The following is a 27,522-nucleotide window of genomic DNA, read 5'->3' as shown; positions in this document are numbered from 1 at the left end:
ATGAAGAAGGGGTCATTGGGACCACCTTTGATCCCCCCAATACGCAAGGCAGTGAGTCCCCCTGTGAGCAGTGCGGCAGCGTCTGTCCCAAGCTCTCTGCAGCTGGATTTCCAGGAGTCCCAGGAGACGAGGTAAGCCAAGGTGTCTGCTGCTCCAGTGTGCTGTTCCCCTCGCTCTTCTTGTTTCGTGAGGTTATTTTCCACAGTCATCTCTCCCATGTATTTAGGCAAACCTCCGTGTATTCCCCATTTTGCCCATCTGTGGTGATCCAGCGCAATGGCAAACCCAACACCATATGCCCTAAGAGCAGAGGTGGTTGTGGGGAAGAGGAGGCAGGGCTTAAGAGCTCCTCAAAACAGGTCCTCTGCTGGAGGAGAAGACTTGGCTGCTGATTCCCTCTGTGGTGTTTGTGGTGTCATTTGGGAACTGTATTGCATGGATCTGGATACTGCAGTTCTTTGAATACTGTGATCCTTGACTGTCAACTTCTGCGGCCATGAGAATATGTCAGGGCAAATATTGGCTACTGAGGAGGTGTCTGCAAATTCAGGTGCTGCTTCTGTAAATGTCAGGCGTGACTTCTCTGTGCCTGGGCCTCCACCGTGAAACCAGAGCCCAGATAAAACTTGGGGTACAGATGTATAATCTGATCGATGTCTAGTATTTCGATCTGGGCTTAAGATCAAAGAGGGCAAGGTGCTAGAGAAGAGTTATAGGACTGTACCTGATGCAAAGATATTAGCTTGGATATAGGTGTGAGAAAATGTAGCTGTCAAGCTTATCCTAGTGACAAGGATAAGGAAGGAGTCACAGAAGTATCATTCCAATTGAAAAGCATCCGTAGGGCTTTTAAAGTGCAATCTGAATATCCTTACCTAGCAGCTGAGTTGGAAAAGGCCTTTTTGTCCTTGAAAGAGCAAGCAGGTGTACTGTCATTCTCAGGAGAGAGCAGTGCTATGACCCCATGTAGCCCGAGACTGTCACCAGTGTAAGGCATGAGCAGGCAAAGTCAAGCTTTGTCAGGAGAACAAAAGTAGCTGCCCTCCATACAGACTTGTGTCTCAGCTCAGCAGCTCTTGCTGCTTCACAGAGGCTGTAGGAGCCACTTGGCTCCAAAAGGAGAGAACTGGGCAGGTCTGATGCAAGTTGAAGAATGACTGCTGTGTTTCAGCCGGAGCTTGGCAAGCTCTGTGGGACTCCAGCAACTGAAAGCTTAAGGACAATTCATCAGCTTTGCAATTGGGTTTGCAGTTGTGTTGGCTTGCAGTTTTGCAGTTGGGTTTATGTGTTGCATTTCCTCCTTCATCAGGGGGACCGTGCTAAGAAGGTTTGCCTCCTTTGATGCTACACACATTCCATGCCCTTCTCTTTCTACCTGCTCATATGTTCTTTTGTCCTCCATTTTCTCAAGGCCAAGATCCAGCAGCAGAAGCAAAGAGAAGAACTCTGAACATGCAAGTAGGTACAGGGCATGTCTGTCCTAAAATGACCATTGGAATGCTGACCCAGGGGTGGCATTGGGACAGTTTGGTTGAAAACCATCCTGGTTTAAATTTCTTCAAATTCCTTTGAATTCCTTGATGGGCTCAGTGGACTCTCCCAGAGCCTGGTCACTGGGAGTGTGCTCCGGTGGTGCAGTGAAAATTACTCCAGGAGCTGCACTGGTACCTTGGGGCTTGGGAAATGTGCCACAGGAAAAGAAAACATTCCTCTCCATCCTGCACATGCCTTTCATCTCCCTGCACCCTTTCTAAGGTCATAATTAGTAGAGAAAAAAAGACATTTAGCATGAAAGGAGAAATGTTCCCACTCCTTCCTCCTGCCTTTGAAGGGGGACACCTTCCCTTGGGGCAGTTTCTGTGCTGAAGCCTTTGCGATCTGAAGGAGATTCATGGACATTGCCTGGTTTTGCATGGGGAGAAATAGGGAAACCTCCTTAGACAGAAAGGCCTTGTTAATGTTCCAATTAAGGGGAAGGAGACTTCCAAATGGATGCAGCCTATGCAGGACCAGAGTTTGTCATCCTCTGACAGCACAAGCCTAAAGCCACCTATGGCAGGTTCACGATGGCAAATCTCTTCCCCGACTCTCTCTGCCCGTGTCAGTAGTGCAGGCTGAGGCTGGGGGAGGAGATGGCTTCTGCCCTGTCCCCCCTCCCTGCCTTGCCTGAGCCCTGACAAGAAGAGTTGTGCCAGACAAAATGCGGTGTCTGGTGCATGTGTGTCAGCCCCTGCTTTCAAGTTCAAAGCCTCAATGACAGTGGTGTTGTTCCTTTGCCATCTCTGGGCGTGGAATGATAGGAGAGGTGAGATTTGAAGGAACAATTTTGCTGATGCAGAAAAAGGGATCAGATCCACTGGTCCCTTGCCTCAGGGTTAGTTCTGCCAAATCCTTGGCAAGGCCCCTTTGGAATGACTCCGTAATTGCTGATATGCAGCTGGAATGCTGAATGCAGCTAGGGAGAAGTATTGCTGACTATGTAAGGTGGCATTTTAGCTGGATTAATTCTGCTCTAGAAATGAGCTATCTCATTAAAGCTTACCTGTTACGCTTTTATAATTGTGCTGACCATTCTACAGGGGAAAAAAATCCTGATTTAAGACAGTTATTCCTTTTTACTGCCCTGCTGCCACATGATTTTATCATCGGTGGAGGCCTGTACAGAATGATTAGTTCTCTGAGTTTTAAAAGCTCCGTTGGAGAGCATTTCAGATTAACCTGCCCCGTGCCATTTCCATTAAGAAAATTTTGAATTGTCAGGATTAGCGAAGATCAGAAATGTTTTGAGGCAGGTCATGTTTATGTTGGGTTTGGGTGTCTCTGCAGGAGAGAAAGCAGGGAATAAACCCCTGGAGCAACAAAGCAGAGAAAAGCTGGAACGTTTGCATGAACAATGTGCTCCCTACAGATATGGGCTGCTTGAATACTGGGAACATCTAATTTTGATTGCAAATCTTCTGCAGCTTCTAACACGGGGTGCCATTGTTTGTGTCCCAGCACTGCCTTTGTTGTAAAGAGAAATAAAAACCACCAACAAAACCCAGCTGAGAACTGAGGGGGAGTTACAGAAACAAAGGCCTTGAAAACTGGCTTTGGAAAGCAATTACTTCCTAGGTGGAATTGTCAAATTCTAGAGACCCCCCTGTGGGTTGCCAACTGTTTGGAAGGAAAGGGATCCCTTCCAAGTAGTGGATGAGCCATGAGCAGCACAGAAGCAAAGTAGTGGAATGTCTCTCTCCTGTCCTGCCAGCTCCATAGAGTTCAGAGCAATTATAGTGATGCTAGTCTCATGAAAAATAAAAACAAAGCGATCTTCTCAATATTAAAACACCCCTCGAGTGCCTCACCCATTAGTTGTGGTGATTGTAAAGGTGGGAGTTCAACTAACTCACTTCTTCCCTTGTACCTGATCTACAGCTTCTTCTGAGTCTACAACAAAAGCCCAGAGGAAGAAAAAAAATTCATGGTGTGTGATAGGACCTGGGATGCCTCTGTTCCCAAGGGACCTGGCTGAACTTTTCGGCTTGGTGCCAACTGACGTGCGGAAGCCCGGCCTTGGCAGTGCAGGTCTCCGCTCGCAGCCTGCTCAGGGGGCCTTGGCCCAGGAGCCCCGGCAGGGGCAGCTGAGCAGCGCTGCCCCCGGGGTCACTGCCAGGGAGGACACGGTGAAGGCTGAGCATGGCTCAGCCTCACAAAGAGGTAAGGCGGGAGCTGGGCCGCTCTCTGGCGGGAGGAAGGCTCTTGTGCCAGCCTAGAGAGCCTGGGCACATTGCCAGGGAACAGTTCTGCCCTGCATGTGCCCCCTGCAATGAGCTGTGCAGCTCCCAGTGCCCCGTGTAGCTGTAGGGCTGCTCAGCTGTGGGGCCGGGAGAGGAGCAGGAGGGTGCGTGTGCAGCTGAGCCATTCCTGGAAAGCACAGGGCTCTGGGCTCCCTGCTGTCCCAGGGCAGCCCGGAGGCCAGGCTGTTCCTGTGCTGGCTCTCTGGAAGTGGGTCAGGGTGTCTCCCTGGTCTGCCTCAAGTGGCTGCTGGCAGGAGCGTGTTTCCCTGTGCAGCTCTTTAGAAGTTACCTGGGAATCTCTCCAATGAAATAGTGTAGCTTCAGATACTTTATGTTGGTGGCATTGTGGCCTCTGTCATATTTTGTGTCTCCACTTTGCACTTGGGACTGACTGCACTGCTCCCAAGGAGGTTACCCTGGAGTCAGTAGTTTTTCCCTATTAACTTCCCAGATGCTCTTACCTTCCAAGGCCTTGCCCCCAATCCAGAATAGCCCTCCTTCCTCAAAGCCCATATCTAACTCTTTTTTATTATTAAGCTGACCATTTTGCAGGGAAAAAAATCCTGATTTAAGACATTGGTTTTTTGCTACTTTGCTGCCACGTGATTTTATCCTCTGTGAAGCCATGTAAAGAGTGACTCATCCTCTGAGTTTTAAGGGCTCTGTTGGGGAGTATTTCAGAACGAGTTACATTGTTCCACTTCCATTAGGAAAATCAGCCTTTAGTCAGACTGGCCTGAAAGTGGCCCAATCTCACACAGTTTAGAATGAAAATCCTCGGGGAAAGCAAATGATCCCGTTTCAAGAACACAATTCACATTTGGCTAACACTCCTGCAATCCTAAGCTTTTCTTTTCATGTCCTCTAAAATATTGCCACAAAGAGAAGAAAATACTGATCTAAATGCTTACAGGTCTTAGAACCCAGGAGTTCTTTTAGGAATCAGGAAGAAGATGTGTACTAAAATCAGCATGAATTAGGGCAGATAAGAATCTCTGTCAGGAGCAAGCTCCGTCTCTGCCCTTCTCTATCAAACACAGCGGCTCTCCAGCACCCAGGGGTGAGGCCTTCATCATGCAGGAGGTTTCACTCTGCTGGCCAACAGAGCAATGCCATGTCTGCTGCCAGTGCACTGTGGCAGTAGCCCATCCATTGGGAGAGGTTCTAGGCATATGTACCTTGCTGCTCTCAGACACAATCTCTGGGCCTTATCAGAGCTCAGCAGTCTGGAAGCTGTCTTGCCTGTTGCCCAGCGTGGCGCTGTTGGGGGCTTGAAGTGTGCCAGAGATTTACAGGAACCTTTGCTTCCATTAACAGGCCTCCCACTGAGCCAGGCCAAGGAGACGGATCACCCCACCGGTGCTGGCCTTACGAATGCCGAAGCCCTGAAGGATGGCTTTCAAAAGGTGAGGGATAAGGACAGGCACGAGCAGACTTCCTTTCCAGTGACTGTTTAGTGTTTGGCCCAAAATGTCCCTGAAAATCATAATCTTCCACTCTTGGGGGATGGGGATTCTCTTGGGAATATATTTGACAGCTCCAGAGCAATTGCTTGGCTATTTCCAGTGGTGGCAAGGTCACTGGTTTGGAGATGGTGCTAAGGTCATGCCAGAAGCATTCTTTATGTGCAAAGGCCCTTGTAGAGAAGTTCTGAATGGCAGAGCAAGCTACACCTCAGTGAATGTGGGCAAAGTGCATCCTCGGAAGCACAGAAGCAAGGATTCTAATGCTGAGTGTAAGCAAGGCTGCAAAATAAAATGGGAGACTTTGATTTTTCCTGGTTACCTTTCTTGCTGTATCTCACAGCCCTCTCATTCTCAATTTTTCCGCACATTAACATCAATGTTTCTGCAACTTGTTTTCACGTGACTCCTCTTTTTGGCCTCACGATCTCCGAGAGCAGCTGAGTCCTTCAGAAGCCAGAAGTGAGAAACGGCTGCAATTCCTGGCCACGAGTGTTAAGCAACAGCTAATTACCCCTCCTTGCTGCGTATTGCACATGGTTTTTATTCTTCCTGCCATGTAGGAAGGGAACTGCCTGCCCAGCGGTCACGTGGGCTCTTCATCTGTCTTGGAGCACTCCTGTGATTTTCTTGCTTCAAGCAGGGCCTCTTGACATAGGCTGAGAAACAGTACCTTGGAGCAGTGGAAGGTTATGGCAATAAAGCGTTCCACCTCACTGTGTGTAATTGCCAAGGTGAGGACAGGAGACATTCTTCAGAAACCATTGGAGTGTACATGGAGCTGCATCAAGGACTGTGGAACTCGATGGACTCTGTGCTCCTGATGAGATGTTGTGTCTGGTTTGTGTGTCTCTGCTTACAGTCTGTGATGCATTCCCATTGCATGTAGATCCGTGCTGCATTGTGCATTTTGGCTCAAAGGAACTTAGAGCGGAATCCAATGGGGCCTTTGGAGACAGAGATCAAGACAAAGAGAGAAAAGGAAACGTCCTTGCAGCTGCTTCCACAGACAGTTGACCCCGGGGATGCAGCTGCAGCAAGTAAGTGGTTGCTACACCTGGGGTCCTTTCTGATCACTCGCTTGCCCTCTGCACAGTGTTGCCCTGAGACCGGGGGGCTGTTACACTCGCATCCAAGTGGGAGTTTGCATAGGATGTATTTCCGGTCCCCAAAGAAAAATGGAGAGGCATGAAGTGTCTTGCCCAGGGCCTCACTGAGTCAGTAACAGAATATCAGCTTCCCACCTTCCCCTCTGAAGTCCTTCAGAGTGTAAAATTCTGTCTTGCAAAGTACACTGGGGCTTCAGACTCTCTCCTGGCTAGCAGCCTCCAGGAAAAGTGGGTCCAAAAGAATGCTTTTCAACCAAGGTGCAACCTGGAAGAAACAAAATTCAACTCCTTCTAATGAAAACCCCAGAGACCCTTCTCCCGCCACTCCCTGCTGAGGAGCTGGCGCTGTAGAGCTGTGCTGAAGCCCCGAGCCAGTGCTTCTGTTGTAGCCCCAGGAGCAAGCAGCGTTCCCGACTGAATCCCGGCTGAGGGGCTCTGACTGCAGTGCTGTGTGCGCTGCCCCAGGGCAGCAGCAGGGACCTCAGGAGGCAGCACTCAGCCCGAGGGCATCACGCAAGGTTATCTGCGCTTTCTTTTGGGAACTTCCCCAGCCAGCCTCTGAAACAGGGAAACAAAAGAAAAGGAATACTGAGGTTTCCTTGTTTCTTCAGGGAAGCATCCCTGCAATTTGGTTTGAAACCAGAAGAGGGTAGATTTCGATTAGATATTAGGAAGAATTTTTTTATAATGAAGGGGATGAAACACTGGAAGAGTTTGCCCCGAGAAGCTGTTGTTGATCGATCCTTGAAGGTGTTCAAGGCCGTGTTAGATGGGGCCCTGAGGAACCTGCTCTAGCTGAAGATGTCCCTGCTCATGGGGGCTGGACTAGATGGTGGTTAAAGGTGCCTTCAGACCCAAACTCTTCTAGGAGTCTGTGATTCTGTGATCACTTTCCCATGGTACTGTGCCACTGTTATACTTGAAGTTCGTTGGGATAACAAAGAGACGTTACCCAGCTCCAGGAAGTTTTCTGGGCCTTTCCATTGTCAGCCTCCACTCCCAAGCTCCTCTTTGGTCCCTGCAGGCTTTAGCCTACTGCCTGTCAATGGCACAGCTTCCAGTGTGCAGAGAAAACACCCTGGTAGTGCCTTGAAGGAGAAGGTCTTGAGGAAGCAGGACAATGTGCCCTTACTGCCCAATAAGCCCATCATCCATGGAGACGGCAGCTTCCCACGCAACTCCTCAGGTAAGCCTGCTCCACAGCAGCTTTTTCCTGCACCGGTTTTCCTTGCACAAGGAGCGCAAACCGCCTCCTGCCTCAGCCACCACAGCTGGGATCTTGGGTTCATAGCCTGTGCTGAGAATGGACAGCAAATCTACTCTTGAGTTACTCCAGCTCGGCAGTACTGGAGCACTTGGTTCTTAGAGATCCATTGGAAAGCTGAGCTGCATAAAGTAGTGGTAAAGACCTAAGCTCTGGCTTTTGCCCATCCTGATAGACCAAACTACAGCACTGGTGCCAGGAGGCAGCTGTAACTGCAGGGATGAGCTCGGGGCAGTCTGGCAGGGTGTGCTCACTGTGCACCTCTGAGTACCACCACGATCAACTGTCCACTGTCCATCTTGGCCCTCTGCCTGTGCTGCTGTCCGGCTCTGCAGCCAGCTTTCCTGCTCTCCCAGCAAGGGTTGTCTCTGCATGGCAGTCAGCCACTTGGTGCAGCCGTGCTGCTGCTCCCAGAAGTGCCCAATGGCTTCTCGCTGCTGCCATCCCACGGCCTGCAATGCCAAGAGGGAACAAGCAGCGCCTCCTGTGTCACCCCACCCAAATACAGCGGCCTGTGTAGCAGGTGACAGCCAGGAGGGGCTGCCTGGTGCTCCCAGGCTGTTTGCTGCCCGCCGTGAATACACAGCACATAGTCCCTAGTGGCTCTTGCCTCTCCTTTGAGGGCAGCCTGCCTGTGCTATGATCCTGAGTAGGGTGAGATAAGAAGAAGGGAGCTAGGAATGATACTTTGAGTGCTCTTTTCTAGTGATGCTACTTCCATGGTCACAATTGACCAGAACCAGCCTGACGTGGCTCCCCATTCATATTGTATATAGATGTGTACATCGACATCCTGCTGCAGTGACACCGCTGATGGCAGTGACAGGGCTACATCAGTGACAGCCAGATTAGCTCCCATCTGAATATTCTAGATTCTGTGCAATATTTAAACTCCATCATTTGAGACAGCTCAGATGTTTCCATGTACACATTAGAAAACGACCTGTTGAGTGCATGAAGTGAAATTTATGATCAACAGTCCTTCTGATGACAAATGGGTTTCATAAGAAATGCATTTATCCTCTGAATTTTCTCATACCTTGTAAACTGACTATCAAGAGATTGTGTCTGCCCACAATTTGCATCTGTATTTAGGTATTCTTATCATCAATTTGCATTTGGAAGGCTTTTTTATCAACCATCTGGGCTTGAGATTCCATTTTTCCACAAGAGAAAGCTTAGGCTTGCACAGTGTGCACACAAGTCCATTTGATGGCAAACAAATTTCACCTCAGCATCTTTGAAATACAGCCAGTGTGTACTTTACTGAAATAGTAAAGATTCCTGATGCTTAGAAAGAACAAACTCCATGAACTACTCCCTTCCCAATAGCAGGCTGAAATGTAAGTGCACTCAGCTGCCCTCTGTCTAGAGCAGTTGAAGTCAATGGGAACAGAGGCGCTGTGAGGTGTGAAGGGTCAGGTATCGCTGTTCCCTGGTAGTTGCTCTGAGGGGATTCAGCCGGGCCCAGCAGGGCTCGGTTGTTCAGGCTCGGCTTGGTGCTGTCACGAGGCAGCTGCAGGTCTTTCCTCAGGGAGTTGCAGAGTGCCTCTGTCCTCAGGGCTCGGGGAAATCAGGGCGCTGAGACAAGAGAGGCAGCTGAGGGGTCCCTCCTGGGGTAGCAAGTCCTGCTGGTGGGCACTGTCTCACAGGGAGTGGGAGCTCTGCGGCCTCAGGAAGGTGCCGCTGGCTGTGCTACCTGTGGCACTCGGGAGCTGGCGCTGTGTGGGCAATTGTCAGGTTTAGCCAAGGAGCTGTGCCCAGCTGGGGGGGGCTGGGAGAAAGCAAGGAGCCAGAGAGCAGGGAATTCTCTGAGCCAGTGCCAGTTTGTACCTCATGGAAGCCTGGCTGGGAGATGGGGCTGCAGGCCGCTCCATGGCGGGGTGCCTTGCCCGGGGCTGCAGCGCTCAGGGCTGACCCTCTCCTTACAGTGACCCCGCAGACGGCCACTGGTGCCGAGCGCCGAGAGGAGCCGCTCCGTGGGAAGGGGCAGAAGGACGGAGCCTCTTTGGAGCCACAGCAGTCCTTGCTCGAGGCACTCTCCTTGCTCAGCAGCGATGACTGGTAAGAAAGGCCCCGTTCCCTCTTTCTCCCTCTTAGCGTTAAGGTAGGTGAGGAGAGTATCTTGCTAGTGCCTCTGAGCCCCAACAGCCCAGAGGGCCGAGGGGCACCAGTGAAACCACTCCAGAGCAGAGAGAGGATAAAGATTTGAGAGCAGCCTTTTCTTGGCCTTGCTCTGCAGCAGTGCTCCAGCTGCAGCAGGTCCGTGCTGTTTCCTCGCTTTGCCTGCTGCTCTGTGGAGCTGCAAAGGAAATCTTGAGGGAAGAGAGAAAGCTGTGGGACAAGATGATTTGCTGGCTGAAGCCAGAAGCAGGATGGCAGCAGTTTGGAGTGTAGAGATTTGGGTGCCTCGAGTTGCAGTGGGACTGAGTAAGATTTGTCTCTGGCCCCACTGCTGGCAGCAGTGGCAGGAGTCGGGGTCTGCCTGTGACCTTCCGCATGTGAGTCCCAGGAGCAGCTACAGGGAGTTCTTCTTTCTGAGAAATGCACTGAGTTGTGCCATAGAGTCACAGGGAGGTGACAAGAAACAGCAGCATGGCACGGTCTCACAGCTTCCAGGAAGCACTGACATAGGGACTTCATGTGCCAGAGACTTCAGAAAGGCTGCCTTGTTAAACGGCCACAAACGAAGACTCTGAAACCCCTCTATTTGCCTCTTGGATTTGTGTATGCTTTTGACAGCCACAGCAACCTGTGGCAGCGAGTGCCACGATTTCATCAAGTACTGCCTGAAAAGCACCTCCCTTTGTTTGACTGAGCCGCCAGCCTGGTAATTTCAGAGGGTGCTGCCCAGTTCTTGGGTGGAGAGAAAGTCAATCTTTTTGGTACTTGCCTTTCAGGGAGCTGAAGGAGAAGGGACTCTTCAGCATCAAACACCTGGCTGAGTCCCACTCAGAAGTCCTTCTTTGTAGACTTCGTGAGGTTTGCTTGGCACTTACCAACGAGGTAAGAACATTGTTCTGAATCGTCCTCCGTGCCTCATACACGGTGTGTAGAGTAGATATGTGCCTGTTCATCTCCCTGTGTGCTCAGGGACTGCCTTCATTTCTGCTTCTAGACCTTATATTTCTCATGTCTGTCAGCTCTCTATAGGATCTGTGTGCACGTGTAGCTCTATTTACTGCTAGGTCGGGCACTCTCGGGCACTCTCCTCTTGGAGCGAGCTGCCATTATCATGCAACGTGCAAATGCAGAAACGGAGACACCAATTATGTTATTTGCTGCAGTCCAAATCTCTGCCCAAGCTGTGATTCAACACTGCCAATTAGTCTGTAGACTTGAGCCTGTGTTTTCTGTTTCCTGGCTGAGGGCTTCAACTGCTGCTGTTGCTTTTTCAAAGAGGAGTAAATGACTCCTTTGTCTTTATGGCTTGTGCCTTTATGGTTTGAGAGCAGCCCTTGCTTTAATTTGTTTCTTTGTTTTTTGAATAAAAGGGCCTAAAACCAAAGCAGTGGACATTACAGGAGAGTTAAGTAGAACACTTTAAGTGAAATAATATGTTTCAGGCCTGCAGTAAGCAGGCCTGAGGCCTAGCACAAGTTGGTGCCAGAGTAAGTGCCTTTCTGTGCTTGTGCTCTTCTGCTCTGCCTGTGCTTTTGTGTTCCCCTGGACACAGCTGGAAGTGTTGTCGTTTCCTGGGACTTTTGTCTAAGGCAACTGGTTTTCTTTTCAAGGTGATTCTTATGTTTCCCCTCATGACTTCCCCAGGTGACCAACCTTCGCTCAAAGGTGTCTTACTGTGCAATCGTCACTCTTGGAGAGCTCTTTGTGACCTTGCAGAAGGACATGGACTCGGAGGTGGATGAGGTTGCTCGGGTCCTTCTCCAGATGGTGTGGAACTCCCCAGAGTTTGTTCAGAAAGCAGCCAGTCAGACCCTGGGAGTCATGGTGGAGCATGTGACTCCTGCACGAGCAATGACTGCTCTCATGGACAGTGGAGTCCAGTAGGTTCTTCTTGTCTTAGTGGTATTCTTCACCTTCTATTGTGTGGGGGGGAGAAGGGCTGAGAGAGAGAATGGGAATGGTGGGAGGGAAGGGTCCTGTATCCTGCATCTTCTGTGAACTCAGTGACTTGATTCTCCGATCAACCTCACTTCTTTCCTCTTGTCACCTATTTCTGCCCTCGTGCAGCCCATTAGTTGACAGAATCACAGAGCTGAATCAGAATATGCTGAGTTGGAAGGGGCCCATCAGGATCATCGAGTCCAGCTCCTGGCCTTGCACAGAACACCCCAAGGGTCCCACCATGTGCCTGAGAGCGTTGTCCAAAGGCTTCCTGAGCTCTCTCAGGCTTGGTGCTGTGACCACTGCCCTGGGGAGCCTGTTCCAGTGCCCAGCCACCCTCTGGGTGAAAAACTTTTTCCTGATATCCAACCTCAACCTCCCCTGACTCAGCTTGCTGCTGCTTCCTGGAGTTCTCCCAGTCTGTCCGAGTTGCCTAGATGTGGTGAATGGCGGGCAAGTGAAAGTGCCTGCAAAGGCTAAGGATAGAGCCCTGTGGTTTTGTGGGAAGAGGGACAATTGCAACTGCAGCTGTGAGCACTCTTTGATATTTCACAGCCCTAACCACAGAGGCCCTGGGAAAAACCATGCATCCTCATTATGCCATTCCCTTGAGAAGTAAGGAGGGTTCTTGCTGGGGCATGGAGCACATGGGGGACAACGTGCTGGGTGTGGCACAGCCTGCACAGCAGGTGCAGCTCCTGCCAAGAGGAGTCTTGTATGACTGTCCTGGCCTTAGAGCCCCCCTTTCTATTCAAACTGATGTCTCATGTTAGCCTTGAGATGATGAATCACTGTACAGGCACCTTCACAGGCCGACTGCCATGGGACAGCTGAACCAGGTGCTGCCTTAAGTGTTGGTGCTGGGCCTGACAGTCCCCAAGAGACACTCTCTAGAACAGGACAACCTGGCTAAACTGACTGCCACCCTTTCCTCAGCTTTGGAAAAGGGGGAAACGTTCAGATGTATCTCTTGCCAAGCCTCACAGAAGAAACCGGCTGCATTGCTGGATATTCTGCAACTTCATGTCCCACAGCGTGTTTTGCCTGCATTTGTTTTTTTCCGCGGGTCTGCAGATTTGGGGGTAAATGGGTGGAAATATCCTCAATCCTGCTGCAGCTGTCTGTGTAGCGGCTGGCCCCTGATGGGTCAGCCTGGCTTGTCTTTAATTTCCCTCTTTCTCCGAGTGAATTTGGGGAAAGACATTGAGTATCAGATAGTGCAGGGAGACTGAGTTCCTCGCTCTTGCTTGCAGGCAGTCCTTCTGTACAGGGCTAACTTTGTGGTTCTCTGAGGACAGAACCTTCTACAGGTGTCCCAAGTGTCAGGGAGAATCCAGGCCTCCTTCCCCCAGCAATGACAGGGAGCATGCTCTGGCCAAGGCCTGCGCTGTGTCCCTCTGCTCCCTGTGCCCCAGTGTTTGCTCTCTTCTTCCCAGGAGCCGCCACGTCCAGGTGCGGAAGTGCGCGGCCCAACTCCTCCTGTCCTTGATGGAGAAAACTGGAGTCACGAAGCTCGCAGGAACGCCCAGGGCTGAGAGGCTGGCGCACGCGGCAGGGACGCTTGCTCAGGACTGTCACGAGGACACGAGGTAATGATCTTCATTTCCCCTCCTAAAACCGGAAAACTGTTGGGTGTCTGGCTGTAAAGGGCAAAACCACAAAAGAGTGGAAGCTAAAGGAAATATTAAGTTACCTCACTGTGTGGATGAGGTTCACAGAGTCACGGAATACGCTGAGTTGGAAGGGACCCATCAGGGTCATCGAGTCCAGCTCCTGCCCGTGCGCAGGGCCCCCCAAGGGTCACTCCATGTGCCCGAGAGCATTGTCCAAACGCTTCTTGAGCTCTGTCAGGCTTGGTGCTGTGACCACTGCCCTGGCTTGTCTGGGGAAATGACTGTGCTGGGGAACCTGAGGTTGTCCCGCAAGAGGGAGCATTGCCAGCTTCCTGGGACTGGAATGAGTCTTTCCTGAGATCAAAAGAGCCATCAGATGAGGCAGTCAAACAGTTTTGCTTGGCCTTAGGTGCACAAGACAAAGCCAAAATGTTGGCTAATGTTCATCACTGAAGGATCCCATACATCTCTTTCTCATTAACTTAAGACTTTCCTAGAAATATTCCAGGGATCTTTAGCCAATGTATTCAGTCTTTCTAAACCTCTTCTGCAGATTTCTATAATGCTGTTATCTGGGGCTGAATGACCTCCAAATTGCTTCTTGAAGAAAACTGTGGTTTCCTAGTGGCAAAATCAACCCAAACCACCAAAATCCCCTTACTTTGAGGATTAAATTCCCATTAATAGCTGCCAAGAACGCATGAGCAACTAGCTGCCCCTGTGCATACATATGGTATAGAATAATCAAAAGCAAGCATGAGGCATTTGGTCCTGGCTTCCCTGCCAGTTAAAGAAAGGCAAATGACTGTGCAATGGCAGCAAGGCACTGCTAATAAGCTCTGACTCAAAGCAGAGGTGTTTCGCTTGTTCCCTGGGATCCTTCGATGCCACAGAAGCGCACCCACAGTTTCAGAGTGAGATTGTATTTTTCTGTTGCCCCACGTTCGCCTCTTGCCTCTTGTGTTCAGCTGACAGCACTGTGCAGTGACAAGTGGAGGTAAATCTCTCTCTTTGCTGAGTAGGTAATGCCTTCTCATGCAGGTATGGCAGCTGCTGAGTTTAAGGTATCAGCTTATTCTGTTAACACTCCTCCTTTGTTTGTTCACCTTTCTTTCTTTCTTTCTTGTGTTAGGCATTATGGACAGGAGATGGTGAAAATGATGCTGAATCACCAACAATTTAACAGGCTTTTGGAACAATCTTTTTCCACCCGTGACCTGGAAGATATTCTGACAAGAATTAAGAAGAAAGTAAGTGCTTGGTAGGAGACATGTCTCCTTTGTGCAAGTATTGCCACTGCTGATATGAGATCAAACATACCTAATCTTATCTCATTCCTTTTCTGCCGAATCCTTTTGCTCCTGGGAATGAACTGTTGATCCTCAACCTGTTCATCTGCAGAGCACAAAGGAACTGATAGTATTAGGGGAAAAGTGTAGTATTGGATATTTTGAATATCGGCCACAAACAGGGAAGGGAAAGAGGAGAAAATGGGTTTACATTTAAGCATAACCCCCCACCCCACTATCCCTACTCTGCCCCCAGTGACGCAATTAAGTGAGAACAGTGCTTCTGGAGATAACAGAGTCTTTGCAAAAGACACAGGAAGCAGTAGTGCCAAGAAAATTTCCAAATATACAAAAGATGTCCCAGTCAATCCCAATTACTACAATTACTGTCTGTCTTCTGGCAATACTGCCCTGCTGTCATGCCCTGTGGAGCTGGAAGAAGCTTGGTGAATTCAGCAGCATCCAGTGGAAAATCATTTGTTTGCCTGGAGGTTTTTTTATTCTTTTTACCTCCATTATAGAAGGGAGTGTGCCTTTGTGCAGCAACAGGGAGAGTGAGTGTGGAACCAAATCAACTTCCAACACAATGGGCCAACCTCCAAAGAGTCCAAATTTTTCTGCAGCTTCCTTTAAGAACATTCGTTCCCTACCAGTTTGCATTATTCCCATTTATGCTCAAGAGTAATGCATTTGGGATTTTAGACTGCTGCTCAGTATGGTAGCAGCCATAACCTGCCTTGGGCTATTGAAAACAAAGAGTTGGCATCACTGAACCTCTGGCCTGTTTCCTTCTGTAAGTTCCGAAATGTTTGCCTAAGCCTTGGTAGCAGCGATCCTGGTTCTAAGTTGTGTTTTAAACAGGTAATTTCCTATTTTACATTCTAAAGATCCATGGGGTTTCTTTATGCCTTTGTAGGGGATGGAAACGCAGAAGGCTGAACCCCCATCTGTCCAGGAGCCTGTGAAGAAGAGGAGCGATGGCTCGAAGAAGCCCCAGGCCACATTGCCTTCTAGTAAACGGTACTGAGCACTTTAGTTAGATGTGACAAAGCACATGACAAGCTTTACATGTCTCTTCCTCAGGAAAATCTTTCCGGTGGAGATGACCTGTGCCAGAGATTGTTTCCTTTCCCTACAAATGCTCTATCAAAAAATATGTCTCCTTCTGCATTACTCTGAACACAACTTCTCTGGAAGGGTTTCCACAAAAAAATGGGCGACAAAAAGACACCCATCGGTTGCAGCTCAGAAGATCCAGTGCAGTGGCAAGGACAGTGCTGTGGAGGCTGTGAGAGGGCCATGTCTCCACTGCCTCACTTGGGACAAGTAAATTCAAGCAGGGTTTTTTTCCTCTGAGAGCAGTCTTTTTCAGATGGGGGTTTTGATGAGAAGTCCCAGTCTTGAAGCAAGATGCCGTTCCCCAAAATAGCACTTCCCATGCATGTGGTTTGGCCTTCCTGAATCATGGTTTTCTTACCCTCAGACAGTACCAAGATGAGTAGTAAGTAGCAAGCCAGTTCCTGAGCAACTTTGGTCAACAGGTGTCTCAATGTGGACGTTTTGTCTTGACATTCCTGTCCTTCATACCGTTTGCTTGATGGGCAGCATGTTTGGTTTATTTTCCCCTGTGCTGCAATCAGCATTTGAGACAGGAATTTGGTCCTTGCTGTCTCTTCCTGCCAGTGGGAGAGCTACTTGTACCTGTTGTCCTCTGATAACAGAGGGGATTTATTTAGCTCTGTCATGCTCAGCGCTGGCAGGAGAGTGACCACATGGCTCAGTAGCATAGTCAGGATCTTCCCATGCTCATGGAAGAGACCGGCTGATCCAAGAGAGTTGTTCCCAGTGGGCTTGTTAAGCTGTGGATCTAGTCTCTAGGGAAGCAATCATGTGAGCGTAGTGCTGGGATGTCTGGCTTCTGTTTTTATCCCTGTTACTGATTTTCTGGATCCTTCAGATATGCCCCTATCCATCTGTTCAGATGCATCTGAGCTACTTTTCCAGATTGTCATGCCTGCTGTAGAGACACTTCTCCAGAGGGATGAGTTTCCTTATTATAAGACACACACCTCCCTCATGACGAGGCATTTAAACTTGGAAGTAGCGTCTCTCTTTCCTCACAAAGCAGTGCGACATGTGTACCTGGGAAGCTGTCTGGAGATAAGTGAGATGCATCTCATCCTTGGTTTTCCTGAGTAAGCACTGGTGAGAATGTTGCTTGCAGATTGTCTCCTGTAATGATTGTGTAGCGGGATTGGTTTGTAACCAGGCAGAAACACCAATTTAGTGTAGTGGTTTGGTCCAAAATACTCATTACTGTTTACCTTCTGTGAGATAAGAATTAGGAGAAACGCAAAGCAGGCACCAAACTTGAAAGAATATAAAGAAGTTTATTAACAGACCTAAAAGAAGAAAAAAAAAGTCATACCACACCTTCAGAACACTTCTCCTCCCCCCACCTTTCTGTCTTCTCCCAGTGACAATGTAAAAAGACAGCCCTTGAGATGTTCAGTCTGTTTACCACTTCCATAATAACCTTGTTCAGTCCATTTAGGAAGAGGAGTCTCTCTTGCCCATGCTATGAAAACATTATCACAACGAGCCAGCCGCCCGCGTTGGTTCTCTGCTCGCATGCGAGTCCCTTCCCCCCGACTTGCATCTTTTCCCACAACTGCTTTTGAGGGTCCACTCCTGAATTACCGGGGTAAAATTTTAAGGTTGAGCCGTTCAGAAACAAAAGTTCTCTTCACCCATCTCTGGGAGCATTTCATCTCTAAGAATAGAGGCCCTTCTCCTTCCCTGGGAGCAAAGGGTCTTCCTCATCTTCCTCTTTAGGATTATCTCTGGGAGTATCTCTAGGAACTGCGGTTTTGTCCTTTTCCATTTGGAGCAAAAGTCCTCATCACTTCCATCTCTCCCTGTTCAAACTTCTCATGAAATTACAGCTGCGTCAGCATCTGCTTATCTCAGCGCAGGTGCTTTTGCTCACAAGTACAAGTTGAACGCTCCACCCCCCATGCCTGCATGAAATTACAAGGGGTACTCTGATCTACCATAGCTTCACAACAGAATTTTAGCTTTAAGCATCTCCTCTTTCTCTTCCCTCCAGTTTTCAGCTCTTCATAGCACTAAAAGGCTTAATCTCACCTAGGCCTTGCAGCTGGAATGTGGCTTATCACTGTTGGTCACATGACCTCTGCCAGAAAGCGGTGCAGCTTTAGCTGAATCTTGGCAGCACTGGAGAGGGGGAGCCCAGCCGCTCCGGCTGCCCACAGCCCTGCTGTGAAGGGGGAGGGGGGGGTTCCGCGGGTGGAACAGGGCCCACCGGCTCCAGGATGGCCGTGGCCTGGCCCGGCCTGGCCCGAGCAGGGCCTGGGCCGGGCCCGCTGTCCCCTGCACGGGGCCCGCAGCCACCTGTCCCAGCACTGGAAACAAGAGAGAGAGAGTCTGCCTCGGGGTTTCCTATTCTTAAGTGTGGACCACAGAGGTGGTCACAACTTTAAGTGGCTTAAAGAATTGTCCATATTCAAACTGGCCAGCTGATAGGTTCTGTTAGGTCACAGAGGAAGCTGTAAGCACCCCTTTGCAAGAACTTCCAGGACTATGCTTGCTAACCCATGACAGATTGTCATGAGGTCTCACATTGTTTTTTAGATCAGGATTTTCTAGCTTGAAATCACATCATTAGGAAACTTCCCCAAGATGTTCTGCTCACAATTAACTGAAGGTATGATCACCAACAGGTCCTAATTTGGTTTTATTTTCCAGGGTGAAGTCTACCTCTGATGAGCGCCTCCTATGCCGCCCAAAAGCCCAGGTCACGTTACCTCTGGCTGTGAAAGAAACGGAGCCACTCCAGAAGCTTTACAATCTCCTGGAAGCCAAGGAGTTTAAGACACGGATGGAAGGAGTGGCACTCCTCCTAGACCTGTGTAAAACCAGCCCCCAGCTCGTCTCCACTAACACTGTCCAAGTATGTAGGGTGTCTTCATTGTTCCTTTCCTTTAGCTCCTTTCCCAAGCCTGTAGCAGGAAAGTTAATTCAGTGTGTCTTGGCACTACATCCTGGCTGTGTGGGACAGGCTGGTGCCTCTTACCCTGAAATATTTAATTCAGCTCCACGCTTCAGGACAAGTTATTTCAGTCCAGATATATTTGTCTGGCAGGTGCCTATTGATGTTGTTCATCAAATGAGGACAGAGTTTTCTGCTGGTGTAACTTCTGCTGCCTCCTACTCCCACTTGGGTTAAGTGAAGGGAATGCAGCCACTGAAAGCGTGGCAATTATTCTCTAGACAAAAAAATGGGTTTGGATGGGGAAGAGAAGTATCAGGCTGGGCAGGTTTAAACCAATTTTTTTCAAAGGATACTTCTGTAAACTCCGACTTGTCTTGCACAGGCACAACTCTGGCTACTCGTTTCCATCGGCATCCCTATTCCTCTTGGTAAAGACGGTGCTCACCCTTCTTGGGGGGGTCGTTTTTTTCTCTTTGGAAAAGGAGGGAAATGGCTAGGGACAGATCTCTTCCTTCTCCTCCCAGGAGCTGCTTTTTCCCTTTGTCCAGAAAATGGTGCCTGATAATGTGGCTGTCAAGGGACTGAACCTGCTCTAATGAGAGCGGTACAGCACATTAAATTTCAGAAGTCTACCTGCTAGGTAGACAATTGGTCTGGATCCTGGAAGAGTTGATCCGAGCCCTGCACTTCTCCAGACACAGGTTCTGAGACAGACGGAACAAAACCTGGATCTCCTCCAGCCATAGTTTTGGCAAAATCATAACTGCCCTCAGAACTTGAGACAACTGTGTAGAAAAACGGGCATTGTAAATATCTGGTTCCATACTTGGAAAGCAAAGATACTGTTTTGCATCAATAAATGGGATTAATTTAATGATTTAAATGTGGAGGGAAACACCATAGGAACTATTCTGTCCCCGCCCAAACCTCTTCAAAATATATGAAAATCTTTCAACCAGCATGAGGTTGCGCAACCATTCCAGTGAGTGGCCCACAGGAAAATTGTGCAAGCAAGTGCTGACCTGACAGGAAGGATCACTTTCATCTTTTACATTGCTGAGTGCTCATTTCTACATCCCTTCCTCAAACAAGGACATTTTAATCCAGCTTTCATGTTGTTTGTTCTCTTCACAGATTTTTGATTATTTTGTCCCGAGACTTGGTGATACGCACAAGAAAGTGAAGCAGAAGGCGCTGGACGTGCTGGCTGAAATCATAGGCGTCCTGAAAGATGCCTTAAACCCGGTGATCATCTGTTTGGTTGAAGGAATAACAAACAACCTAAACTCAAAGGACCCCGGGGTTTATGCCGCAGCTGTGAAAGCGCTGGAAGCATCCATGGCTCACTTAGGTAAGGCTGAGCCCTGGCATGGACTCTCCTCAACTGTGTCTCTGCCTCTGCAAGTCAAGAGAACGCTGAGTGCCTTGACAGCTGTTGTTGTCTGTGGAAACCTCCAGCTGACATCCACCAGAAGCTGTGCAGGTGCAGTCCTTACGCACCAGTCCCCCAACAGGCCTGAATGTGCATCGGCATTTCCCAAAAGTCCCAGGAGCCCTTGGCTCTGTGCTGCTTGTCTGAAGAGGAAGTGCTGGACTACAGCTTTGCTGGAATTCAGGGCCAAAGGGATGTTTGGAGTTTTCCTGGTCCCCATTTGACTTCCCAAATGAATAGCTTTGCTGTTGGCATGAAGGGACACCGGCGCATCAGAACCTCTGCAGAGCAGCCTCCTGGGAGGCTCCACATTATAGGCATTAGCTTCATTAGGACAGCAGGATCAGTTCTTTACTGCATGCTTGCATGAAGATAATTTGGGACCTCCTTTTTGTATTTCATGCAGGAAAGGAGCTCTTAATAATACCCTGCTACTGAAACCCACACTGGGGTGTAGCTCTGTAGTGGTTCCCAATGAAGCAGATTGCCTGCTTTGTCACTGCCAGCCCTGGTGACCCTGTGAGGGACCACAGTTCATCCCACACATGTTCTGTCTCCAGGAAAAGCTTGCCTTGGCTTATTAGAGTGGTAGGACTGGAGGCTTGCAGGATAATGCAGGCAACAGCGTCTAAACTCAAACAAGACCCCCAAAACCGCAACAGATAGGCACAAGGAAAACTAAAATACATACGACGGTCAAGTATTGGGAAATCAGTTCATTTTCCAGTCTCTCTGCCAAGATCTGATTTCACAGATGTTACAGAAACCCACAGGATACTGAGGCACTGAGCAGTAATAGCTCTTGTATGAGTAACTTGGTGTCTTGTCCCTAGATCCACACAGGTAACCTGCAATTTAAAAACAGCTTATCCTTCAGGTGGGAATGGATGTGTGAATTTTGGAGCCTTCTCACCCTTTTCCATAGGGGAGGGAGAAGATCACTTCTGCAAAGCTCTGGGATGCAAAACCTTTTCACTGCTTACATGTGATTGAACTCTTGAGGTCCCTGATGTGAAATGTTTTACATAGCTCCTGGTACAGCAGACAACTTTGGATTTACAAATGTGAAAGGAGAGCTTTTCTTTTGGAATTTAAAATCCTCCCAAGTAGGCTGGAAGGAAAGAAGAAAAGGATTCAAAAATCGGCAGGAATTTCCTTTCTTTTACAAAATGTAGTTGCCCCTGCCCTTTCCCTCCCCACTGGCCTTTGTCTTATGACCTCAGAAGAGAGAGCAGAAATGTGTGTTTCCCTTGTAGATAAAGTATCACTGATGAAAGAGTTCAGCCACCGAAGGAGTGAACTGAAGGGCCAAGCTCTGCTGGATGTCACGGAGCATCTCTCAGGTATGGCCTCCCCTTCTAAGCCAAGAGGTCTTCCGAGGCAGAATTTACAGGGAATGCCAGTGAATAGACAGGTCCAAATCAGGAGGTGCTGAGCTTGTCCCTCCTGCCCAATACCCATGGAAGGTGTATTGGGCAGGTTTTCCCTGGCTGCTGCAGAGGTGTGCAGCATCTGAGATGGGGGCGGCGCTCGGCCTCGGGGCTGAGCTCTCACTGGGGCATCTCAGAAGCCGCCTCTAGGAAAGGGAGGGGCTAAAAATTCCCAAGCTGGCTCCTCTCTTGGAAGCTCCGGGACAGCTCTGATCCTTTAGGGAAAATGGTGGCAAATGCTGTTTCAGGGGATCCATTTGTTTTGTCCTCACAGAATTCTTGCTTTGCTCTTGGAAAGTTTTGAGGTGGAAGCCTGCAGTGCCTGGGGGTCACAGCTTAGGTCAAAACTCAGCCCACACGAGCCTAACGAGGCCCGGATTTTGTGCAAGGCAGCCTTTGGGGGCAGAGGGGCAGAAGCAGAGTGCTGAGGCTCCCTGCCTGTGCTGTCAAAGTGCCATTGGACTGAGCATTTCAGGGTGTGCAGTCAGGGTCTTCCTATGTCAGCGCTGCCCAAAATGCTCCAAATGCAGCTGATAATTGATTGCTCAGAGGAGCTTGCTATGTCAGCAATAGCCAAGGGATGGAAAAATGATAATCTCAATATATGCTAGAGAAGACAGTGTACAGCCTTGCTTTATTTATAGCCTTGCTTTAGCTGGGGCTAAATCCACTGCTAATTATGCCAGCATCTTTAAATGCAAGGTTTAATACACTTTGTGTCTTCATTCTGAATCTCAAAAGGGCACCTTCAGCGATTGGAGTGTCAAAGGCCCTTTACAGAGCATTTGAATAAAGTAGATCTCCAGGAATAGGGAAGTTAGTTTTGCAGCTATTTTAATCTCTTTTTCAAATAAAGGAATTCAACTGGAATTAGGACTTCTTTAGAAAGAGCAGATGCTCTCTCTGAGATTTAGTGGCAATCTCTCTGAGATTTCTCTGCGCAAGTTGCGTAGTGACCGATGTCTTTAATTGCATGTAAGCTCAAATGAACTCCCATTTTAAAATGGGTACCGTAAGCCTTTTCCTGCTTAGCAGAATTGGTTTTAGGTACTTTCAGGAGCTGTTTAAATGTTGATGACTGCTGGTGGATTAACAGCATAGAGAAAATGAAGTCTCTTCCACCACAGAATAATAAATGGCGACTACATAACATTTTGCCTGGTCAGAAAATAAGAATGGTCCCCAGACCATATCAGGTTTTGATCTCTCAGCCAGATCTGCCATGCAAGGAGCCTGTTGGTAGTAGATTTTTGTCTGTGTTTGATACAGTTCAGAAAATGAGCAGAGAGCAGGCTTTGGAGACAGCGGGAGAGAACACTTGTGTTTTGGTTACATTTCTGTCCCCTGTGTAGCATTCTTCTCTCTCTATTCCCCTATTTCAGCGCACATTGTAAGAAAAAATGCCATTAACATTGTGAGGGGAAATGCCATTAAAATTTGGAGAGGCTCCAATGCCATGGCAATGGGGTCTGGCTAATTACCTAAGACAGCCTGAGGTTTGAAACAGCTGTTTGTTAGAAGCCACAAAAGCCTTCTGCCAAAGACACCGGCTAGTCACTGATGTTTCAAATCCAGCTGTCAAACAGCACCCATCTCTGGTGGGCTGGAGTTTCCAAGTGTGGTCTAATACTGCCCTTTGCCGTGTGCCACCAAGCAAAGGGAAGAGCCAGATGAGACTTTTGGCACTTGACATCAAAGGTCACAACAATGGAATCATCCCTTTTATTAGAAATCTCTCAACTGCCTCTCTATGGTGCATTTCAAAATCTTTGGCGTGGGTTTCGACAACTTCTAAATGGAAATAAACGGCAATTTGACATTTCAGTCACTGTTCATGCAGAAATAAATTGTGGAATGATTTAGTAAAGGTGTGAAGTCTGCCACAGGTACAAGGCTCTGTTTGGAGAAATTAGTCCTGAGAGCTTGGTGGTTCTGTTTCGGGGATGTTCAGCTGCTTTGCCCATTTCTGGATCATGAGGCTCTCACTGTTATTTCACTGATCTTAGCCAGAGAGACTCCCAAAATCACAAGTAGAGGTAGATCCTTGTTTGCATTAAGGCTGGTGGTTAAGAAGTTTGTGTCTCTCTTCCGGCAGCGCTTGTGGGATGGGTTTATCCCAGGAGCCCCGAAGTCGTCCAGCGCTACGCCCTGCCCGTGCTCTGGTCCTTCCTGGGGAACAAGGCGCTGCCTGTCCGAAGCGCCAATGTCTGCACTGTGGTCACCAAGCTTGCCTGCGCCCTCTACAAGGTGATGGGCGCCAAGCTGAGGAAGCATGCTGCCAGCCAGCCTCCGCACGTGCAGGAAAACCTCTCCAACATTTTGGGCTGGTGGAGTGTCGATGACCTGTAGAAAGATGACAAAGTGCTGCGTTGGACACCTCCGGATGTGACTTCTTAGCTGTGCCAAAAATGACAGAATGCAAAGGAAGGGTGTGCACCTGCCCCCGCTCTCTCCACCGCCCTTCCTAGTCGTGGCATGGGGTGCCTGAAGCAACTTCCGATTGAGGACAAGGTGAAGGCTGAGCATGGCTCAGCCTCACAAAGAGGTAAGGCGGGAGCTGGGCCGCTCTCTGGCGGGAGGAAGGCTCTTGTGCCAGCCTAGAGAGCCTGGGCACATTGCCAGGGAACAGTTCTGCCCTGCATGTGCCCCCTGCAATGAGCTGTGCAGCTCCCAGTGCCCCGTGTAGCTGTAGGGCTGCTCAGCTGTGGGGCCGGGAGAGGAGCAGGAGGGTGCGTGTGCAGCTGAGCCATTCCTGGAAAGCACAGGGCTCTGGGCTCCCTGCTGTCCCAGGGCAGCCCGGAGGCCAGGCTGTTCCTGTGCTGGCTCTCTGGAAGTGGGTCAGGGTGTCTCCCTGGTCTGCCTCAAGTGGCTGCTGGCAGGAGCGTGTTTCCCTGTGCAGCTCTTTAGAAGTTTCCAGGTGGTCTGTCCCATTAAATACGTAGCTTCAGATGCTTTAGGTTTGCATTGCGGCCTCTCTTATATTTTGTGTCTCCACTTTGCAGGCATGACTGGTACAGTCTTATCAAGAAGTTTTCCTTGGACATTTCCTATGTTCCCTAACCGTCAAAGCCCTTGCCTCCTGTCCAGAAGAGCTCTCTTTCCTCAAGCTCAGGAAGAGGGTTCTGCCTGTCTGAAGAATGTTTGAAGATTTGGATTTTTACATTAGGCTTTGTAGTTACAGATGTACATATGTTCTGACATGTAGATGTAGGTTTGAATAAATGTGTTGTAATTTTATATTTTAAAATTTGAAAATAGATTTTCAACTGTATATCTTTTATTTTGAGGGGTTTTTTTTCAGTTTTAAATAAAATAATTTTTAAAAAAAACAAGCCGAGAATGTGAGACCTGCTGGCCTAGAGGTTGTCAGAGTGCAGCTGACTCAACAAGCCATTGTCTCACGGTATTCTTTCCTCACAGGGCCTCTCCTCTTCCTCTTTTGCCATGTTTTCTTCATGTCATTTGTGCTGCTGTTTGTTAGTTAGCATTCCAATGGGGCCACCTATTACCATGTTTGGGGGACAATGGACCCAGAAGATCCTGTGTAGTCTACAGTTTTCTGCCTCAATGTATTCTGTGCTCACAAAAGGCCTGAGCAAAGCAACAAAGAGAATGTGCCCAAATCCCAAAGCTTTGCTCCTTTGCAATCTCAGACAGATCTGGCTCAGAGGTGTCTTCAATCACAATTCCATAGGTAAGAAGAGGACGTGTATTTCACTGGCAAAAGAGGCACTGCTTTGGAAAAGGCATCTGTATGTATATTTACCCAGGACAGCAGTCCAACAGCGTTGTTTGCGACTTGTTTGCAGAAGGATGAGCGAACTGTGAGGTTATTGAACAGGTGACAAGGGTTCCTCAAATCTGTACTGCAGCCTGGGTGCCATTCAGCCCAGAGTTATGGGATAATGGCGTAGTACGTCCCACACACATTCTGCCTCCAAGAAAAGCTTGGCTTGGCTTAATCGAGTGAAATAAATAGAAGAGCAATGAAATGGACATTTAAACTCGGCACTTTAGAGTGATTCTCCTGCTTTCCAATGTCAGCCCTGTAGCTCATGCTCCCAAGGCTTGTTATGAACGAGTGTCTGAGATTGCTTAAAAATTCACTGTCAAGGTTATCAGTAAAACCAGATTGAATATGTCCTAGGTTACAGTGTAAGATGCAACCAACAGTATGTATTCTATTGTCACCTTCACAAGCTGTTAAAAGAGATGGGGCTGTGTTTGTTATCTCCTACCATGACTCATCCTTGCTAAATCCCTCTGGAGGCTATCTCTGTTTAATGGGCAAGCAATGACCCACTGCATGACTCATAGAATTACATCAGCCCCTTGGGAGATGCTCCACCCAGGGGGAGGAGCCAAGCATTCCCACCTGGATATAATCAGGTAGGATTGAAGCACAAGCAGCTCTTCCCTCCTGGGTTCCCAGAGGATAAGAGTTACTACTGGACCTTCAGCCGAAGACCAGACCCTTCAACAGGATCACTGCTTCAATAGGACCACTTCATCTGGGCTGCTACCACCACCCTGATTAACAGGGTGTCAGGTTGTATCCTGACTCTGTCAGTGTTCTTGTACTATTGCAATTATTTTCATTTTCCTAGTAAATTACAGTTCTGTCTTGTGATTTCTCACTGGTTTGTTTTCAAACTAGTGCAGAATATGAAGTAACAGCTCAACAAAATTTGTTGGCAACATTCACACTATTACTTACTAGTCCTTTAAGGCACAACAAGGGAAAAAAGCAACAAACAAAATGCAGTCAATCAAACCAGACATGAACTGAGAACTCTGTGTGTGTGTGTGTGTGTGTGTGTGTGTGTTTAGACGGGTTTTGACAAAGGGAGAGAAAGGACAAGGATGAAAAGGAATGTGGCCTAAAAGCTTAACAGCACTCAAGCTTAACAGTAGTTAAACTGGAGCCGTGAGGAGTGGGGGGATTGGCCCAGGATCCATTGTTGATCGTGAGGAGTGGGGGGATTGGCCCAGGATCCATTGTTGATCGACGATCCTGTGAGTACAGGAAACTTGAGCTCGCTGGCTCTGAGAGGCCCCACTGGAGGTTGCCAGTGGCAGCTGCTGTGGTCCAGGAGAGCTTCGAGGGCTTCCTTTTGGGCCGCTGTTGATGGGCCACAAGACAGTGGGCTTCAGTCATAAAATGCTTCCTCATGGCCGCACTTTGGGTCAGCAGCCTGTCTTTGGAAGTGCGAGAAGAAGGATGTTATGGCATTCAGGCAAGAAAAGTAGTTTCCAAGACTGTTCATAGAAAACCCCAGGATCTGGTTAGACAGCACAAGTTCCTGGGAGCACTCAGTGTTTTGGGCAAGCTCAAGAGGAGCTTAGTCCAGGGGCTGTTCATCAAGGCTGAGGCCTAACAAGCATTTCTGAGATCACAGTGTGGCCTGACAAGGCCAGGGAAGATTCACCACCCCAGCGTGAAGCATGAAGTTTTGATGTAAAAAGCCATGGCCCAGTGGAACCCCGGGGCAGTTTCCTCAGGCCTGCGGGAGAATCCTACTGCAGATCCTTGTGCCACTGATTCCATCTCTCCCCACTTTTCTCAGTTCTTGGTGGCAAGGTCACTTAGGTTAGACACACAGCTCACAAGAAGTGCTCCTGTATTTCTCTATACAATGAATTAAAGTGAGATGACACATCCCAAATCTGCATTTTCTTTCTGGCAATCTGACTGATTGCAGGAATTTCTGGAGCAGGAAGCTTGCTTCCTCAAATATTTACTGTGCATGGTAGTGAGCACAAAGAAAAGATTTAATGTTAAAAGCTTTGCCCAGGCAATGCTCCTTTGACAAGTTCCCTCCTTAGCTCTCCTTGGGAAGATCTGAAAGGTTCAATGACCCCAGCAAAAGCTCCTGCAATGGCTGCCTGCCAGCAGAGCAGGGCTGTCAGCTGTGAACCAAGTGTTGCCACAGGCAGCAGCTTAGCCAGGGCAGCAAATCAGGAGCTAGGAAGGAGCTGATCTGAAGGCCAAACCTCCTTAGCTCCTTCCAAGAGCACTGCAACAATTCCTCATTCCAAGGAGGTGCAGTGCTGGACACCAGA

The 27,522-nt window shown here is 48.8% G+C and overlaps 1 protein-coding gene across 1 annotated transcript; it reads left to right on the top strand.

Moving 5' to 3' along the window:
* Positions 1-23,822, top strand: LOC138107144 (TOG array regulator of axonemal microtubules protein 2-like). The gene is made up of 16 exons (XM_069008455.1): positions 1-131; positions 1,412-1,458; positions 3,418-3,699; positions 5,097-5,185; positions 6,132-6,282; positions 7,376-7,537; positions 9,547-9,679; positions 10,516-10,621; positions 11,384-11,619; positions 13,117-13,269; positions 14,426-14,543; positions 15,499-15,602; positions 18,351-18,555; positions 19,732-19,948; positions 21,286-21,372; positions 23,555-23,822. The coding sequence occupies exons 1-16, from the start codon at positions 1-3 to the stop codon at positions 23,806-23,808; spliced, it is 2,475 nt and encodes an 824-aa protein (XP_068864556.1). The 3' UTR covers positions 23,809-23,822.
* The last annotated feature ends 3,700 nt before the right edge of the window (positions 23,823-27,522 follow it).

This window comes from Aphelocoma coerulescens, chromosome 3, assembly GCF_041296385.1.
Source record: "Aphelocoma coerulescens isolate FSJ_1873_10779 chromosome 3, UR_Acoe_1.0, whole genome shotgun sequence".
NCBI classification, from domain to species: domain Eukaryota; kingdom Metazoa; phylum Chordata; class Aves; order Passeriformes; family Corvidae; genus Aphelocoma; species Aphelocoma coerulescens.
Note: the sequence above shows the minus strand (reverse complement) of the source record. Positions and strands in the feature narration are given on the sequence as shown.